The 20,275-nt window shown below is 34.8% G+C and overlaps 1 protein-coding gene across 7 annotated transcripts in view; it reads right to left on the bottom strand.

The window, feature by feature from the left end:
* The window catches only part of ASB12 (ankyrin repeat and SOCS box containing 12), a 139,021-nt gene that overhangs the window by 51,880 nt on the left and 66,866 nt on the right, over positions 1-20,275 (bottom strand). For 6 of the 7 annotated variants that reach the window (XM_019718865.2, XM_019718863.2, XM_074323412.1 and 3 more), the window contains one exon: positions 18,401-18,529. The exons of the other annotated variant lie outside the window; for it this stretch is intronic. In XM_019718865.2, coding sequence (XP_019574424.2) covers positions 18,401-18,529 — 129 coding nt within the window. The remainder of the gene's footprint in view (positions 1-18,400; positions 18,530-20,275) is intronic. 7 annotated transcript variants of the gene reach the window in all.

Below are 20,275 nucleotides of genomic sequence, written 5' to 3'. Positions count from 1 at the left end.
CTGCTGAACCCAATGCTCACAGCAGAAACCTTGAAGCAAACACTGAGGAAAGAAGGCTGAAAATGGCAGTTTAAGCCCTCAATGCCAAGCAAAGCACGGAAGGCATAGGCATAGAGCCTGGCTAACCCCTCCCTACCCGCCCAGAGCTCATACCACCCCCACCTCGCCAATGCCAGAAGCTGAACGGTAGCAGTGCCAGATCAAAAGAACACAGTATTTCCAGTTTTGAGAACTGCAGCCAAAGTCACAGACTCACAGCCCAACTAGTTCTGGCAAAAGGGAGGAAGCCTTGAGTGCAGGACTGGCTGTCCTGGTGCTTGCCACCAATGTTCTGGGCCGCATCTCACAACCCCTGTTACCATGTATCTGGGCAGATCCCTGCAGGAGCAAACAGAGCTGCTGAAACACACAGACCATGAAACTGCTGCAGGAAGAGCTTTGGAACTTCGGAAACTCTCCACATCCCCCCAAGGAGGCGGAGCCCTGTGACCCAAGCACCTGTTCATAGAGGCAAAGCCTGCCTTCCAGCGAATACCACCATTCTGTGAGAAGCCAGAACAGTGCAGAGAAAATATAACACACAACGTCAGAGAGAAAGAAAAGCTGCAATTGGAGAGAAAATAAAACAGTCTACCAATACGTACTGGAAAGTAAAAGAAAGACCTCTTCCTTTCACCCTGTTGCAGAACCCACTCCTATAGATGCCTAGGAAGAGAAATAATAATTCACAAATTGCCATGAATAACCAAGGTAACAAGACAGCTCAGAAAGAAAATGAAAAGTCTCCAGAAAATGAACTTAAAGACATTGAAATATGTGATTGAAATGACAGAGAATTCAAGATTGCAGTTCTTAAATAACGAGATACAAGAAAACACAGGCAGTTTAATGAACTCAGAAATACAATCAAAGAACAAAATGAACAGTTTACCAAAAAGATTGAAATTATAAAGGAAAACCAAATAGAATTTCTGGAGATTAAGAACTCAATAAAATAAATGAAGAAAGAAATAGACAGCCTAGATAATAGAGTCAACCAAATGGAGGAAAGAATCAGTGACATCAAAGACAGAAATCTGGAAATGACACACATGGAAGAAGAAAGAGACATGAGACTTAAACGAAATGAAGAACTCCACAGGAACTTTCTGACTCCATCAGAAAGAGCAATATAAGAATAATGGGCATACCAGAAGGAGAAGAAAGGGAGAAGGGAACGGAGAGTATATTCAAACAAATAGTTGACAAGATCATCCCAAACATGTAGAAATAACTGAGTCCTTGAATCCAAGAAGCAAATAGAACGCCTAATTACCTCAACCCCAACAGGCCTTCTCCAAGGCACATTGTATTCAAGCTGTCAAAAATTAATAACAAAGAAAGAAACTTCAAGTCAGTCATGGAAAAGAAGACAGTAACCTACAAAGGAAAGCCAATTAGATTATTATCAGATTTTTCAGCAGAAACACTACAAGCCAGGACGGAGTGGAATGAAATATTCAAACTATTGAAAGAGAGATTATGAGCCAAGAATAATATATACAGCAAAGATATCCTTTAGATATGAAGGAGGAATAAAGACCTTTCCAGACATCCAGAAGCTGAGAGAATTTTCTATCACATGACTCACACTACAAGAAATACTGAAGGAGGCTATTCAACCTGAAACAGAAAAGAAAAAGAATACAAAACTATGAGTAGTATTACGAACAGACAGAAGCAGGAAATGGCAACCCTTACACCAAATAGGACACTATACACTTAAACATAACAAACAGGATAAAGAAGGTGAAAAACAGAAGAAAAAAGAAGAAAAAGACAATGTGCTAATGCAGCGCAGAAATCAACTCACAGCATAAATAGGGATAATTTGTGGCAACAAAAACATAAAAAGGGAGAGCATAAAGGTATGAACAGGCACAACAGAATAGAGAAAGTAAGCATACTGAAGAAAACAGAACACACTAAATATGAAACTTTCTTTTACATAAACTTAAGGGTAACAACTCAAAAAAATCCATAACTGAAATATGCAGACTGAAAAAAGAAGAAATAGTAGGAAAAATCATAGAATACAACCACACAGAAATAATAGACAGCAAGAAAATGCAAAGAAACAATGGAGACACCATTCTACAGGAAACCAGAGACAGAATGATAGGAAATTCTCAAAAAATCAATCATAACCCCAAACGTAAATGCACTGAACTCACCAATAAAAATGGCACATAATAGCAGACTGGATAAAAAAAAACTAAACCCAACCATATGCACCTCCAAGAGACACAACTCTGCTACAATGACAAACATAGACTCAAAGTAAAAGGTTGGAAACTGACACTCCAACCAAATGGTAGTCAGAGAAAAACAGGTGTATCCATACTGATATCAAATGAAACAGCCTTCAGGATGAAAAAGGGAACAAGAGACAAAGATAGACATTTCATAATGATAAAGAGGACTATACAAAAAGAAGGCATAACAGTCATCGATATTTATGCCCCCAATCAGGGAGCACCGAAATATATAAAGCAACTACTAACATAACTAAAAAGAGAAATTGACCAAAACACAATTATAGTAGGGGACCTAAATACATCATTGACAGCTATGCATAGATCACCCAAACAGAAAATAATGAAATACAGCCCTAAATGACACAACAGATGAAATTGACATAATTGACATTTATAGAGCACTTCACCCTAGAACATCAGACTATACATTCTTTTCTAGTATAAATGGAACATTCTCAAGAATAGACCATATATTGGGACATAAAACTAGCTTCAGCAAATTTAAGAAGACTGAAATCATACCAAGCATATTCTCTTATCAAAAGCCTTTGAAATCGGATATCAACTGCAAAAGAAAAGCAGGAAAAACTACAAATATGTGGAGCTTAAAGAACATACTTTTAAAGAACAACTGGGTCAAACAAAAAATAAGAGGCGACATAAACAGATACATAGAAACACATCCTACCAAAATGTTTGGGATAAAACAAAAGGAGTTATAAGAGGGAAATTTACATCATTACAGGCTTATCTCAAGTAACAAGAAAAATCCCAGATAAACAAGCTCACATTATACCTTAAAGACCTAGAAAAAGAAGAACAAATGTAACCCAAAGAAAGCAGAAAGAAGGAAATAATAAAAATCAGAGCAGAACTAAATGACATAGAGAACAAAAAAAAATACAATAAATTAACGCAACAAAGACCTGGTTCCTTGACAAGATTAATAAAATTGACAAGCCCTTGGATAAACTCACTAAGATATAAAGAGAAAACACAAAAATAAACAAAATCAGAACTAAAAGGGGAAGTTACCACAGACGCCACAGAAATACAAAGAATCATCCAAGAGTACTATGAAGGATTATACGCCACCAAATTCAATAACCTAGAATAATTGGACATGTTCTTAGAAACATATAGCCTTCCTATGGTGAATCACAAAGAATTGGGAAAAATAAATACACTGATCCCAGTAAGGACATTGAATGAGTCATCCGAAACCTTCCCAAAACCAAAAGTCCGGGACCAGATGGCTTCACTAGTGAATTCTATCAAACATTCAAAAACTATCTAATACCTCTCCTACTCAAACTCTTCCAAAACATTGAAGAAGCGACAATACTCCATAACTCATTTCATGAGGCCAACATTACCATGATACCAAAACCTGGTAAGGATAACGCAAAAAAAGAAAATTACAGACCAGTATCTCTGATGAACACAGATGCAAAAATCCTAAACAAAATTCTAGGAAATCGAATGCAACAATGTATTGTAAAGATTATACATCACCACCAAGGGGGGTTTCATCCTGGGGGCACAAGGATGGTTCAACATATGCAAATCCATCAATGTGATACACCACATAAACAAAATAAAGGATAAAAATCATATGATTATATCAATAGACGTAGAAAAAGCATTTGACAAGACACAATCTCCATTTATGATTAATACACTTAATAAAATGGGTACAGAAGGAAAATACCTTAACATAATAAAGGCCATATATGATAAAACCTCAGCCAATATCGTAATTAATAGTGAAAAACTGAAGCCCTTTGCTCTACATTCAGGAACACAACAAGGCTGTCCCCTATCACCTCTGCTTTTCAACATAAGTGTTGGAAGTCCTTGCCAGAGCAATCAGGCAAGAGAAAGAAATAAAAGGCATCCAAATTGGGAATGAAGACGTCAAATTGTCACTCTTTGCAGATGACATGATGCTATATATAGAAAACCCTAAAGACTCCACCAAAAAGTTGTTAGAAACAATCAGCGGATACAGTAAAGTTGCTGGCCACAAAATCAACGTACAAAAAAAAGTCCACTGCATTCCTATATACTAACAATGAAATCTCAGAAAAAGAAATAAAGAAAACAATTCCTTTTCCTATTGCTACAAAAAGAATAAAATACCTAGGAATAAACTTAACCAAGGATGTGAGAGACCTATTTGCTAAAAACTACAAGACAATTTTAAAAGTAATTGAAGAAGACACAAAGAAATGGAAAGACATTCCGTACTCATGGATTGGAAGAATCAACATAGTTAAAATAGCCATATTACCCAAAACAATATACAGATTTAATGCAATCCCCATCAAAATCCCACTGTCATTTTTTAAAGAAATAGAACAAAAAATCCTCAGATTTGTTTGGAACCACAAAAGACCCGGAATAGCCAAAGCAATCTGAAGAAAAAAGAACAATGCTGGAGGTATCACACTCCCTGACGAGACCTGAAACAATAAACTGCATAGAAGAAAACATAGGTACAAAACTTAGGGACCTTGGGTTCAAAGAGCATTTTATGAATTTGACTCCAAAGGCAAGAGAAGTAAAAGCTAAAATAGATGAATGGGACTATATGAAACTTAAAAGCTTCTGCATAGCAAAAGAAACTATTGACAAAATAAAGAGGCAACCAAGGAAATGGGAGATTTTTGCAAACAATGCCTCTGATAAGGGGCTAATACCCAAAATATACAAGGAACTCATACAACTCAAAAACAAAAAAACAAACAACCCAATTGAAACATGGGCAGAGGACCTGAAGAGACATTTCTCCAAATAGGACATACAAATGGCAAATAGACATATGAAAAAATGCTCAACATCGTCAATCATCAGAGAAATGCTAATAAAAACCACAATGAGATATCACCTCACCCCAGTTAGAATGGCTACCATCCGCAAGACAAATAATAAGAAGAAGTGTTGGAGAGGCTCTGGAGAAAAAGGAATCCTCATACACTGTTGGTGTGAATGCAGACTGGTGCAGCCGTTATGGAAGGCAGTGTGGAGGTTCCTCAAAAAATTAAGAATTGAATTACCATATGACCCAGCAATCCCTCTCCTGAGTCTATACCACAAAAATCTGAGAAACAACCAATGTGTCCTTCAACAGATGCTTGGGTGAAAAAGATGTGGTATACATACACAATGGAATACTACTCTGCTATAAGAAAAGATGAAATAGTGCCATTTGCTACAACTTGGATGGATCTTGAGATTATAATGCTAAGCGAAATAAGTCAGACAGAAAAATTCAAGAACCTCATGACTTCACTGATATGTGGGGTATAAAACTGAAAGCAACAAAGGAACAAGACAAAGAAAGAAACAAAAACTCATAGACACAGACAATAGTTTAGTGGTTACCAGAGGGTAGGGGGGGGTGGTAGATGAGGGTAAATGGGGTCAAATATATGGTGATAGAAAGAACACTGACTCTGGATGGTGAATACACAATGTGATATATAGAGGATGTATTACAGAACTGTACACCTGAAACCTATATAACTTTACTAACCACTGTCACCCCAATAAACTTTAATTTTAAAAAAATGAGAAGAGGATTTGAATAGATATTTTCCTATGGAAGACATACAAATGGCCAATAGGCACATGAAATGATGTTGAACATCACTAATTTTTATGGAAATGTAAATCAAAACCATAATGAGACATCACCTCACACCTCTTAGAACAGCTATTATCAAATTGGCAAGAAATAAGTGATAGGATGTGAAGAAAGGGGAACCCCCATACACTGATGGTAGGATTGTGAATTGGTGCAGCCACTATGAAAAATAGTATGGAGGTTTCTCAAATATTACGAATCGAACTAATATATGAGCCAGCTATTCCTCTTCTGGGTATTTATCCAAACAAAGAACATGAAAATACTAATTTGAAAAGACATCTGTACTCCTACGTTCACTGCAGCATTATTCACAATAGCCAAGATATGAAAACAACCTACGTGTCCATTAGTGAATGAATGGATAAAGAAGATATGCTACACACACACACACACACACACACATACACACACACACACACACACACACAATGGAATACTACTCAGCCATAAAAAGATGAACTATTGCCATTTGTGACAAAATGCATGGATCTTGAAGGTACTATACTAAGTGAAATAAGTCAGATGGAAGAGGACAAAAATCATATGACTTCACTCATGTGTAGAATATAAAACAAAAAAGAAACACGAAAACAAAAAAACCAGATTGGTGGTTACCAGAGGGAAACAGGGGTAGGAGATAGGGTGAAATGGGTAAAGCAGGTCAATTATATGGTGATGGACGGAAACTATACTTTTGGAGGTGATCACACTATAGTACATACAGATACCAAATTATAAAAGTGTACATTTGAAACTTATATAAATGTTATTAACCAGTAGTACCTCAATTTAAAAAAATTTATATTTTAATGCTTTACATTTAAATATATGATCCATTTTGCATTAAATTTTATAAAAGTATGAGTATTAGGTGAAGGTTTTTTTTTTCCCCCAATGAATGTCCAATCATTATTTGTTGAAAAGGGTAACTTCATTGAGCTGTTTATGCAATAAGCTTGATATATTTGTGTATGCCTTCTTCTGGGTTCTCTATTCAGCTCTATTGAAGTGTGTGTCTATCCTTTCACCAATAACACACAGATCTGATTAAAATTTACTTGTATAATAGTCTTCAAATTGGGCACAGTAATTCCTCCCACTTTACACTTCTATTATTTAAAGACTTTAGTATTTTTTTTAGAACACTATTAGGTTCACAGCAAAATTGAAGGGAAGGAACAGAGATTTCCCATATACCCTTCTACCCTCACACATGTTTGGCCTATCCCATTATTAAGATCCCCAACCAGAGTGCCACATTGGTTACAATTGATGAACATACCCTGATATATCATAATCACCAAAAGTCCATACTTCACCTTAGATTTCACTCAGTGTTGTACATTCAATAAATTTGGAAAAATATCTAATGGCATGGATCCATGATTACAGTATCATATAGAGTATTTTTCAGTTATTTATTTTTTTCAGTTACAGTTTTATTCAATATTATTTTATATTAATTTCAGGTGTACAGCACAGTGGTTAGACATTTATATAATGTACGAAGTGATTCCCCCCGATTAGTCTAGTACCCACCCAGTACTATACATAGTTATTACAATATTATTGACTATATTCCCTATGCTGTACTTTACACCCCCTTGAGTATTTCATAACTACCAATTTGTACTTAATCCCTTCACTTTTTTCACCCATCCTCCAAACCCCCTCCGATCTGGCGACAACTGCATAAAGAAGATAAGGTATACATTTACAATGGGATAGCTCTAGGCCATAAAAAAGAATGAAATCTTACCATATGCAATAACATGGATGGACCTGGAAGATATTATGCTAAGTGAAATAAGTCAAACAGGGAAAGACAAATATCATATGATCTAATTTATATGTGGAATCTATAGTACAATTTTTTAATTGTGTTAACAAACATATTACATTAAAATTACCATCTAAACCATTTTGAAGTATACAGTTCAGTAGTGTTAATATCTTCCATTATTATGAATCAGATCTCTAGAACTTTATCTTTCAACGCTGAAACTCACACTTCCCAGACACTAATTCCCTCCTGACCTGCCCCCACACCTTGGTAACCACCTTTCTACTTTCTACTTCTATGATTTTGACTACTTTAGATATTTCATGAGTGGATTGATACAGTATTTGTCCTTTTGTGACTGGCTTATTTCACTGAGCATAATGTCCTCAAGGTTCATCCATGTTGTAGCATGTGACAGAAAGTCTTTTTCTAAGGATGCATAATATTCCATCGTGTTGTATATACCACTTCTTTATTATCCATTTATCTGTTGATGGACATTTTGGCATTTGAGCTGCTTCCACCTCTTCGTTATTGTGAATAATATTGCATAACGTGTGCAAATACCTCTTTGAGATCTTACTTTGCATTATTTTAGATATAAATCCAGAAGTGGAATTGCTGGATCTATTGGGTAATTTTATATATAATTTTTTGAGGTACTGCTAAACTGTTTTCAACAGTGACTGCACAATTTTATATTTCCACCAGCATTGCACAAGGTTTCAATTTCTCCACATACTTGCTGATTCTTTTTCCAATTTTTTGATAGTAGCAATACTAATGAGTGTGAAGTGGTATTTCACTGTGGTTTTGATTTGTATTTCCATAATGATCAGTAATGTTGAGCATATTTTCTTGTACTTACTGGCCTTCTGTGTATCTCCTTTGAAGAAGTCCTATTTAAGTCCTTTGCCCATTTTTCAATAGGATTGTTCTGGGGTTTTTTGTTGGGTTTTAGCAGTATATTATATGTTCTGGATATTAAACCCTTACCATATATGGTTTGCAAATATTCTTTCCCATTCTCTAGTGTGCCTTTTCACTCTCTTGATAATGCCCTTTGATATACACACAAAAATTAATTGTGATCAAGCCCATTTTACCTATTTCTTTCTTTAGCTGCCTGTGCTTTTGATTTCATATTCAAGAAATCATTGCCAAATCCAATGTCATGAAGACTGTCCCTATGTTTACTTCAAGGAATTTTACAGTTTAGCTCATACATTTAGGTCTTTAATACACTTTGAGTTACTTTTTGTATATTGTGTAAGGTAGGGGTACAAATGCATGCCTGTGCAAGTGGGTATCATTTTCCCAGCACCATTTTTGAACAGAATGTCCTTTCCCCACTGAATTTTCTTGGTACCCTTGTCAAAAATCTACTGACCATATATGCAAGGGTTTATTTCTAGGCTCTCTATTCTGTTCCATCAGTGTGTATGTCTGTCCTTACACCCATACAACAGTATTTTGATTACTGCAGATTGGTAGTAACTTTTGAAATGAGAAAGTGCAAATTGTCCACCTTTGTTCTTTTATTTCAAGATTGTTTTGGTTAGTTGGGATCTTAAGTATTTCATTTTTGCAGGGAGTGATTATAAATGGTATATACATTTTTTTATTTCCTTGCCTCTTTGTTCATCACTAGCGTATGTAAACACAATTGGCTTTTTCTTTCAATTGTACATATATTTATTTGCAGTTTTGTTAGAGGGGGAATTTATTTAAAATTTTTATTAAATTAAATTCTCTTCTGTGTGGAGCTCAGCATCAAATCCTGGCTTTTAATAACAACAGTAGAAACAACCAACTTTTATATGCTCATCTTGTATCCTGTGTCTGTGTTGAGCTTGCCTATTATTTCTAAGAGGTTTTTTAATTTTTTATTTGATTCCTTGGATTATCTACATAGACTATCATTTCATCTCCAAACAGAGAGTGTTTTATATCTTCCTATCCAATATGTATTATTATTTTTTATTTCTTCCTAATGTGGTGGCTAGGACTTCCATTACTATGCTGGAAAAGATGGAAAAACTGACATCCTTGCCTTGTTCCTCATCTCAGGTATAAAGCATCCAGTCTTTCATCTTAAGTGCAATGTTAGCTGTAGGTATTTTGTGGAAGTTCCACTCTATTCCTTGTCTTTTTAGTGTATTCATCATGAATGAGTGTTAAATTTTGTCAAATAATTTATCTTAATCAACTGATATGATCATGTGATATTTCTTATTTAGTCTGTTAATATGGTTATTAATTTTTAAATATTGAACCAGCCTTGCATCACTAATAAACCCTACACGGTCATGGTATAAAATTACATTTTTAATATCAGTGAGTTCCATTTGCTAACATTTTGCTGAGGATTTTTATGTCTTATTCATAAGGATAATTAGTTTATATTTTTGTTGTAGTGTCTTTACTTTCAGTATCAGGGTAATACTAGCTTAATAAAATAAATTAGGGAGTATTTCTTACTCTATTTTCTAGAAAAGATTTGTAGTTTGTGCTAATTATTCTTTAAATAATTTGTTGATTTCTCCAAAGAAACAATCTTGGCATAGAGATTTCTTTCTTGGGAATTATTAAATTATTGATTAAATTACCTTAATACTTGTAGGGCTATTCACATTATCTATTTCATATTGGGTGAGTGGTGGTAATTTGTGCTTTTTAAAAAATTGATTCATTTCATCCAAGTTTTCAAATTCATGTGGCTTAAAGTTGTTTGTAGTAGATCCTTATTATCCTTTATCTGATGTCTGTATGGTTTATAATGATATGTCCTGCTTCACTTCAGACATAGGTAATTTGTGTCTTCTCTCTTTTTTCTTTGCCATTCTTCTGCTTTTATCTTTATTTACTCCTTTCCTGTTTTGGGTTTATTTTTCTATTCTTTTTATAAGTTATTGATGAGCTAGCTTAGAATATTTGAGACTTTTTCTCTTTTCAAATGTAACATTTAGTGCTATAAATTTCCCTCTCAGCACTGCTTTAGCTGAGCCCAACAAATTTTCATTTTCATTTATTTCAATGTATTTTAATTTCCCTTGAGACTTTCTTTGATGCATGCATTATTTAGAAGCATGTTGTTTAGTTTCTAAGTAGTAGAAAATCTATTGTACACATTCCTGTTATCTTTTTATTATTGATTTCTAGTTTGATTCTATTGTGGTCAGAGAAAACATTTTGTATAGTATGTTTTTAAAAAAAATTGTTGAGCTTTTTTTCAATGGCCTACAACATGGTCTATCTAGGTATGTTCTATGTGCACTTGAAAACAATGTGTATTCTTCTTGTTGTTGGGTAGGGTATTATATAAACGTGTATTAGACACTGCTGATTGTATTGTTGAGTTCTTCTATGTCCTTGTTCATTTTGCCTAATGGTTACATCAAATGTTGAGAAAGGGGTGTTGATGTCTCAAACTCTAACTGTAAATTTGTTTATTTCTCCTTTCAGTTCTATCCATTTTTGTGTCACATTTTTTTGTATGTCTTTTGCTTGGTGCATATAAATTTAAGGTTGGTCTTTATTTTTATTGGATTGACCTTTTTATCATTATGTTATGTCCCTCTTTGTCTATGGTAATTTTCTCTCTTCTGAAGTCTACTTTATCCATTAATAATATGGCCATTCCAGCTTTCATTTGTGTTTTCATGATATATCTCCTTCCATTCTTTTACTGCTAATGTACATTTACCATTATACAGATGGTGCCAAAAAAATGTATACACATTTTAAGAAAGGAAAACTATATTAAAATTGCAATACTCAATATATACCAATACCAAAAAATGAATACAAGTCACATTTGAGTTCTGCAATTACAACAGGTGCTCAAAGTGGTTACCATCAGTGTCCAGACACTTCTGATTACAGCAAACTACTACCTGAGCAACGCGGACCAAAGTGTCCACTTCTGTACATTTTTTGGCACCCCTGGTATTTGAAGTGAGTTTCTTGTAGACAGCATAAATGGGCTACTTTTTTTAATCCACTGTTCACCTGTTTTTCAAATGGTATAGTTAGACCATTTACATTAAACATAATTACGATATGTTTAGAACTTAATTCTCCCACATTATTTTTGTTTGTTCCCTTGGTTCTGTTTTCTTGTTCTGCCTTCCTGTAGGTTACTTGAATATTTCTGAATTTATTTTCATTAATCTATAGTCTTTGAGTATATATCTTTGGATAGATGTTTTAGTACCTTCTCTAGGCAGTATATTGTGTGTGTATCTATATCATCTATATCTGTATTTATATATCTTATCACAGTCTACTAGTGTCACCATTTTACCAGTTTGTGTGAACTGTACAAACCCTACTTCCTTTTTATATCCCTTTGCCCTTTTCCATTTATAACATAATTGGCTTAAATATTTCATCTACATACATTTAGAAACACAGTGTTATAATGTTTACTTCCGCTGGCAAACCTAATTTAGACAACTCAAGATGAGAAAGTCTATTGTGTTTATTCATATTTTTATTATTCCCATTATGTTTTTCTTCCTTTCTGAATTTCCAAGGTTCCTTCTTTTATCTTTTTTGAGAACTTCCTTTAGCTTTATTTTTAGGGTAGGTCTGAGTGTGACACATTCTCTTAATTTTCCTTCGTTTCAGAATGTCTTGTTTATCCTTCATTCCTGAAGGATATTTTTACCAGATACAGAATCCTAAGTTGACAGTAATTTTCTTTTAGCACTTGAAAATGTTGTACCACATCCTTCTGGCTTCCATAATTTCTGATGAGAAATTAGCTGTCATTCAAATAGTTTCTCCCCTATAAGTAAGGTGTCATTCATTTCTCGCTGCTTTCAAGATTTTTTTTCCCTTGGTTTCATAAGTTTTCATAAGTTTGACTATGATGTGTCTTGGTGTATAGTTCTTTTGGTTATCCTGTTTAATGTGCACTCAGCTTCTTGACTCTACAGGTTTGTGTCTTTTGTTCTGTTTGGAGTATTTTTCAGCTATTATTTCTTCGAATACTTTTTCAGCCCCTCCTTCTTTCTTCTTTGCTTCTGATTTTCCAGTGATACAAATAGATCTTTTGTTATTGTCCTGCAGGTCTGTGGGGGCCTGTTTATTTTTTTTCAGTAGTATTTCTTTCAGATTGATTGGCTTCTATTTTTCTATCTCAAGTTCACTGATTCTTTCCTCTCTCCCATTCTGCTATTGAGCTCATCCAATTGTTTTTTAATTTCTGTTATTGTATTTTATATTGTATGTATTGTGCATTTCCATTTTGTTGTTATTTGTCTTCAATTTATTTTCTGATACTTTCTTTTGTTTGTAATTGTTTGTTGAAGCATTTTAATGATAGCTGTATAAAATCTTAAGTAATTCTAACATCACTGTTAACTTTCTGTTGATTGCTTTCCTTATTCAAGTTTATATTTTTCCTTGTTCCTGGTATGATTAGTAATTTTCAACTGAAACTCAGACATTTTGGCAATTTTGTTATGAGACTTTGGCACTTATTTGAATCTTATTTGAGTCTGCTATGACACTGTTCTAGCAGAGGAACTGTGGGTGCTTCCTCATTACTGTCAGGTGGGAGAACAGTTTGAGGTTCCCCACTTGGCTAACACTGATACTTATGTTCAGGAGGGCCCCTACAATACTTATGGGTGTGAGTGGGGACTCAGACATCCCACTGGTGCTATGCTGATAGCACCCTAGTTGGGGTGTGCAGAAGTACTTCATTACTTCTCCCCATGTGACCTCCAATGATACCACAGAGTGGTCTCATTAATGCTGGATGGTGGTCAAAGTCCTGATTCTACACTAGGCCTCCTTTGATAACATCCAAGTGGGGAGAGGGAGAGGTACCTTATCATTGCTGAGTAGAAGTGTAAGTCCAGGCTGTCACATGATCCCTACTGATATTGCCAGGAAGAGTCTCTAGTGGAGAAAAAAATCCAAGCTTCCCAGCTGACCTTCTGCAACACCACACTGAAGGGGTGGATGTGGGGACATTTGGGTGCTTTCTTACAGCTTGATAAGGATACAAATGTAGGCTCCCTACTTGGCCTTTGCTGGCTGGGTATGGTCACAGTTTATTTCTGTAGTGTTTCACTAAAACTTATTGTCTAAATTTTCTGTCTTGCTATACTGTCCTTTTTCTGGTCCTTTGGCTAGAAAAAGCAAGCTTTTCTTATGGCTTTTTTTATCTTCTTGATGATTCTGGATTGCCAACTTCTCCAGCTCCAGGTCTGGCGACTTGTATGAAGCAAAAACAAAACCCATGGAACTCACAACTGCATTGTTCCTTTAGTCCTGTGGACCATAATTTGCCTGCCTTCATCTCTCCACTGTCCAAAGTTTAATGCTGGTTTTATAATGTCCAAGGGTTTTAGTTTTACTTAGTGGGAAAAAAAATGTGTCTATCATGTGTTCCCCTTAATCTGGTTTTCACTTCTCAAAGAAATACAGAAGAATTTCTGGCATTATAATTATCAAGAAGCACTGTAAACTAGCATCACTTCACTTAGAATTTCTCATTTGGAATATCCAAAGCTAAGAAGAAGAATGGTGGCAAGAAAAAATATCTATCATTGGTGGCATCACTGAAAATGGTGAAGTAGGGATTTCCAAAACTCTGTCCCTTCACGAAAGCAATGATTTTGCAGGCAAAAATTGTAATAGTCAACTTTTTTGAAAGTTCAGAATCTAATCAAAACTCAGAACAACCAGGGGGATGTTTAATGAAAAACAAAGCTTATAAATTTTGGTAATAGAGTATTACCACATTTTGACTTATGGACCTGCCAGCCTTCACTCCTCAATTTAGCAGCAGTTTGGGGGATAGCAGTTCACATGACCAATGTGGCTTTCTGATGCCAGAGCGGGCAATACTGACCTTGTTATCAAAATATTGTGGTTGTACATTGACTTCCTTGGAATCCCCCTGAAAGATGGGCTCAGGGGCTTGTTTTGCCCACCTTAGAACTTCCTCAAGGCTGGAGTGGCCTTATGGACAGTGTCAAAATAACTTAAAGGTAAATATACTAGATAGAGGCATCTGAGGCAAGGGATAACAGATGGGGCAAGCAGCAGACATATTGAAAATTCTGCAAACAAGGAGGTTTGGGAGGAAGATACATGGGAAAATAAGGGCACTGAAATCCTCCTGTATATATCATGGCATGTAAAAGGCCAAGTACATGCCCATGGCTACACGTATGATCAGAACAAACCCGAAAAGACCCTAAGCTTTACCAGTGGCTGACTTTCAGACTCTGCACAGCAGGAAGTGATGACTAAGGAAGATTTATAAATGGCCTTGCTAAGCAATGAAGGTGTACACAACATAGAGCCAATGTGCAAAGACAGGAAACTTTTTTTTTTCATTTAAGAAAATTTCTGTTCAATCACTAGCTGATCACTTAGCTAATGGAAGGAGAATTCAGTCACTACACATGAAAAACAATACAGTTTGGAAAAGTCACTAATCAAATAACAATAACAAACAACAAATTGCAACAAAAAACCCTGAAGAGGGGTGACTCTGACTTCCAGAATTATCATAAAGTACTCAAACTGCCAGTTTTCAACAAAAAAATTATGAGGAACAGAAAGAAACAAGAAATTATGGCACGTTCACAGGAAAAAAAGAAATTAATAGAAACTCCTCATGAGTAAGCCCAGACATTGGTCTTATTAGACAAATACTTTAAATCAATTGTCTGAAATATGCTCAAAGAACTAAAGAAAACCAGGAAGATAAAATCTCATCAAATAATGAGTATCAATAAAGAGAGAAACTAGTAAAGGGAACCAAACAGAAATTCTGGAGATGAAAAGTATAATAAGTGAAATGAAAAATTCACTGGAGGGATTCAGCAACAGATTTGAGCAGGCAGAAGAATAAATTAACTGGAAGATACGTCTATTGAGATTACCCACTCTAAGGAGTAGAAAGAAAAAGCAATGATGAAAAGTGAACAGAGTCTAAGGGAGCTGTGGGAGACTATCAAGCATACCAACACACAAATAATTGTAGTCCCAGAATGACAGAAGAGATAGAAAGAGGCAGAAAGAATATTCAAAGACATAATGGTCAGAAACATCCTAAATTTGATGAAAGATATGAACCTACCCATTTAAAACGCTCAAGAAATTCCAAGTAGGATTAATTCAAAGACATTCACATTGAGATACAATCAACCATCAAAAGACAGAAAATCTTGAAAGCAACAAGACAGAAGCTACTCACCACATACAAGGGATCCTCAAGAAGATTAACAGCTGATTTCTCATTGGAAATCACAGAAGCCAGAAAGCACTGGGATCACATATTTAAAGTGCTAAAAGAAAAAAAACACTGTCAACTAAGAATTATATATCTGGTTAGAACCATCCTTTAAAAGTGAAGGAGAAATTAAGACATTGCCAGATAAACAAGAGCTGGAGTTAATCATTAGTACACTTGCTCTAGAATAAAAAACTACAAAGTGACCTATAGGCTGAAATTAAAAGACACACTATACAGGAATTCTAACCCATGCAAAGAAATGAAGAATACCGATAAAGATAACTGATTAAGTAAATACACAAGCCAGCAATATTGTATTTTTGATTTGTAATTCCTCTTTTCTTCCTTAAACAAATTACAAAAACAATAATTGTAGGTCTACATTAATAGACACACAATGTACAAGACGTAATTTGTAAAAAAAAAAAAAAAGGGGGGGGGAATGGAGTTGTATAGGAATAGAGATTTTAAATACAATTGAAGCAAAGTTAGTATAAATTGAAAGTAGAATGTTATAAATTTAAGAAGTTAATTGTAATCACCAGGGTGACAAGTAACAAAGTATATAAAAAATGCAGAACATGAAAGATGAGAGAATTAAAATGAATCACTTAAAAAATCAATGTAATATAAAAGAAAGTAGCAATGGAGAACTTAAGGAACAAAAAGATAAGATGTACAGAAAATAGTGAAGTGGGAGAAGTCCTTTCTCATCAGGAATTATTTTAAATGTAAATGGAATTATCCAATTAAAAGGCCGAAGTTTACAAAATGGATTTTAAAAACATGATTTAAAACATGATCTAACTATATGCTATCTTCAATAGATTCACTTTAAATTCAAACTAAAAAAAATGAAAGGATAGAAAAAGATATTCCATACAAATAGAAACTAAAGGAGAGTTGATGTGGCTATACTAATAAAGACAAAACAGTCTTTAAGTCAACAACCATTACAAGAGAAAAAAAGGACACTATGTATTCATAAAAACGGTCAATCCCTCAAGAATATATAACAGTTATAAACACATATATGCACCAAATAATGAAGCCCAAAATATATGAAGCAAAAATTGATGAAACTGAAGGGAGAAATAGACAGGTAATGGAACTGAAGGGAAAAATAGACAGCTTTACAGTAATGGCTAGAGACTTCAATATCCCACTTTCTATAATGAATAGAACAACGAGGCAGAAGATGAATAAGAAAATAGGAGACCTGAACAATATTATATACCCATTAGAACTAATAGACATACTAGAACACTATACCTAAGAACAGGAGAACACACATTATTCTCAAAATATACACATCATTTGAAAAATAGATATCATTCTCCAGCACATAACTTATGATAGGTCTTAAAATACAACTTAATACATTTAAAAAGATTAAAATCATAAAAACTATATTCTCTGACCATAATGGAATAAAATTATAATTCACAAATATGTGGAAATTAAGCAACACATGCTTTAAAAACCAACTGATCAAAGAAGTCATAATGGAATTTCAAAAAATACTCTGTGAAGTTCTAGAGACGACAATTTGGCAAGAAAATAAAAATCATCCAAATTGGAAAGGAAGAAGTAAAACAATCTCTGTTCAGAAACAACATGATTTTATATAAACAAAATCCTAAGGAATACACAAAATAAACTATTAGAATTAATAAACATATTCAGATAGGTGGAAACAACCAAAATGTCCTTCGACAGATGACTTGATAAAGAAGATGTGGTATATATACACAATGGAATACTACTCTGTCATAAGAAAAGATGAAATAGTGCCATTTGCAACAACATGGATGGATCTTGAGATTATTATGCTAACCAAAATAAGTCAGACAGAAAAAGTCGAGAACCATATGATTTCACTGATATGTAAGATATAACACTGAAAGCAACAAAGGAACAAGACAAACAAAGAAACAAAAACTCATAGACACAGACAACAGTTTAGTGGTTACCAGAGGGGAAAGGGGGTCAAATATATGGTGATGGAAAGAGAACTGACTCTGGGTGGTGAACACATACGCAATATATAGACGATGCATTATAGAATGGTACAGTTGAAACCTATGTAGTTTTGTTGACCATTGTTACCCCAATAAATTTTAATAGAAAAAAGAAAGATGCAACACACATCTTGACTGGTAGTACTACTATTAATCAACTATTATTTCTTGTTTATTTCCTTAAGCAAGTAACAGCAAAGCCCTGAAAATCAAAAGGACAGTGGTCTTGTTTTCAGAGGCAGCAAGGAATGGGTGATCTGGGGAGAATGTCCTACTCCACAGTCATGCTTATGAAGATGGTGGCAGATATACAAAGAAAGGCAAAGCAGCTGAGGCCCTGGGCCCGGCTGGTATAAAGGAAGGGACAGCTTAGGAACTTACTGAATGTTGTAGGGCACAGTACTAGGATTGAGCACACCATACATAGTGAATCCTTTATAGAGAGGGTTCCTGAAATCTGGTTTCCTCTGAACGAAGAAAGGCCACACGGAATGGGTTTTCTCACAAACTCTGTCAAAAAAAGAAAAACAAGCCAACAAATTAACAGCAGCAAGTAAGTAATCTCAACAGTTCTGTAGAACTTGATAATCAGCCAAATTTTACTAATAAGTAACTCAATTCAACACATAGTGATAGGACATGATAGAAAAAAAATAGAAATAAGTGGCTAATAAGTGACAGAATAATGAATTATCTGGACTTGAATTTATCAGTTTTTAAAATGAATAAGTTACAGACTTTGACACTGGAAAGCAGGCGATGCTACGTAAAGCTGCTGTTGTGGAGTAGCTAAAGATCTTAGGAAAGACAATACCATTTTCTGGGACTGTCTTTCCATTCATATACTGTGACCTCTAAGGTCTCTTCCGAATCTGGAATTCTATGGACTGATCACCTTTCAATTTTTTTTCAACTTGAAATTATGTTTAAAATTCTGGTAAGTTAAAGTAAACAGACAGCCTAGAGGGTGAATTTGTGGCTCTTTCGTATTTCATTTTATTTCAAGCCACCTTCTCTTCCTCTCAGAGGGTATAAGACAGAGAGAAAACGGTAATTTTTTTTTAAAATTAAAGCTTAGTGGGGTGATAACTGTTAATAAAGTTACATAGGTTTCAGGTGTACAATTCTGTCACACATGACCTATATATCACATTGTGTGTTCACCACCCAAAGTGACTTCTCCTTCCATCAACATATTTTTGATCCATTTTACCCTCATCTACCACCCGACCCCTGACACTCTGTGAATTACTAAACTATTGTCTGTGTTTATGAGTTTTTGTTTCTTCATTTTGTTTGTCTTGTTCCTTTGTTTTCAGTTTTATATACCACATATCAGTGAAATCATATAGTTCTTGATTTTTTCCGACATATTTTGCTTAGCATTATAATCTCAAGATCCATCCATGTTGTCGCAACTGGCACGATTTCATCTTTTCTCATGGCAGAATAGTATTCCATTGTGTATATATATCACAACTTCTTTATCCTTTAATCTATCGAAGGACAGACACTTCAGTTGTTTCCATGTCTTGGCCACCATAAATAAAGCTGCAATGAACATTGGAGCACATGTATCTTTAGGGATAAATGTTTTCAGATTTTGTGAGTAGATAGCCAACAGAGGGATTGCTGGGTCATATGGTAATTCCATTTTTAATTTTTTAAGGACTCTCCACACTGCCTTCCATACCAGCTGCACCAATCTGCATTCCCACCAATAAAGTATGACGGTTCCTTTTTCTCCACAGCCTCTCCAACACTTGTTATTATTTGTCTTGTTGATGATACACATTCAAACTGGTGTGAAGTGGTATTTCATTTTGGGTTTTATTTGCATTTCTCTCATGATTAGTGATATTGGGCATTTTTTCATATGTCTATTGGCGATTTGTATGTCCTCTTTGGGGAAATGTCTATTCAGGTCCTCTGTCCATTTTTCAACTGGATTGTTTGTTCTTTTGTTGGTGAGTTGCATGAGTCCCTTGTATATTTTGGATATTAGTCCCATATCGGAGGCATTGTTTGCAAACATCTGCTTTCATTCAGTTGGTTGCCTCTTTATTTTGTCGATGGTTTCTTTTGCTGTGCAGAAGCTTTTTAGTTGGATATAGTCCCATTCATTTATTTTAGCTTTTATTTCCCTTGCCTTTCGAGTCAAATTCATAAAATCAATTTTGACTGCAAGGTCCTTAAGTTTAGTACCGATGTTTTCTTTAATGAAGTTTATTATTTAAGGTCTTCTATTTACGGATT

The sequence above is a fragment of the Rhinolophus sinicus genome, chromosome X, assembly GCF_036562045.2.
Source record: "Rhinolophus sinicus isolate RSC01 chromosome X, ASM3656204v1, whole genome shotgun sequence".
Taxonomy (NCBI): domain Eukaryota; kingdom Metazoa; phylum Chordata; class Mammalia; order Chiroptera; family Rhinolophidae; genus Rhinolophus; species Rhinolophus sinicus.
This window is presented reverse-complemented; position numbering and strand designations above follow the sequence as displayed.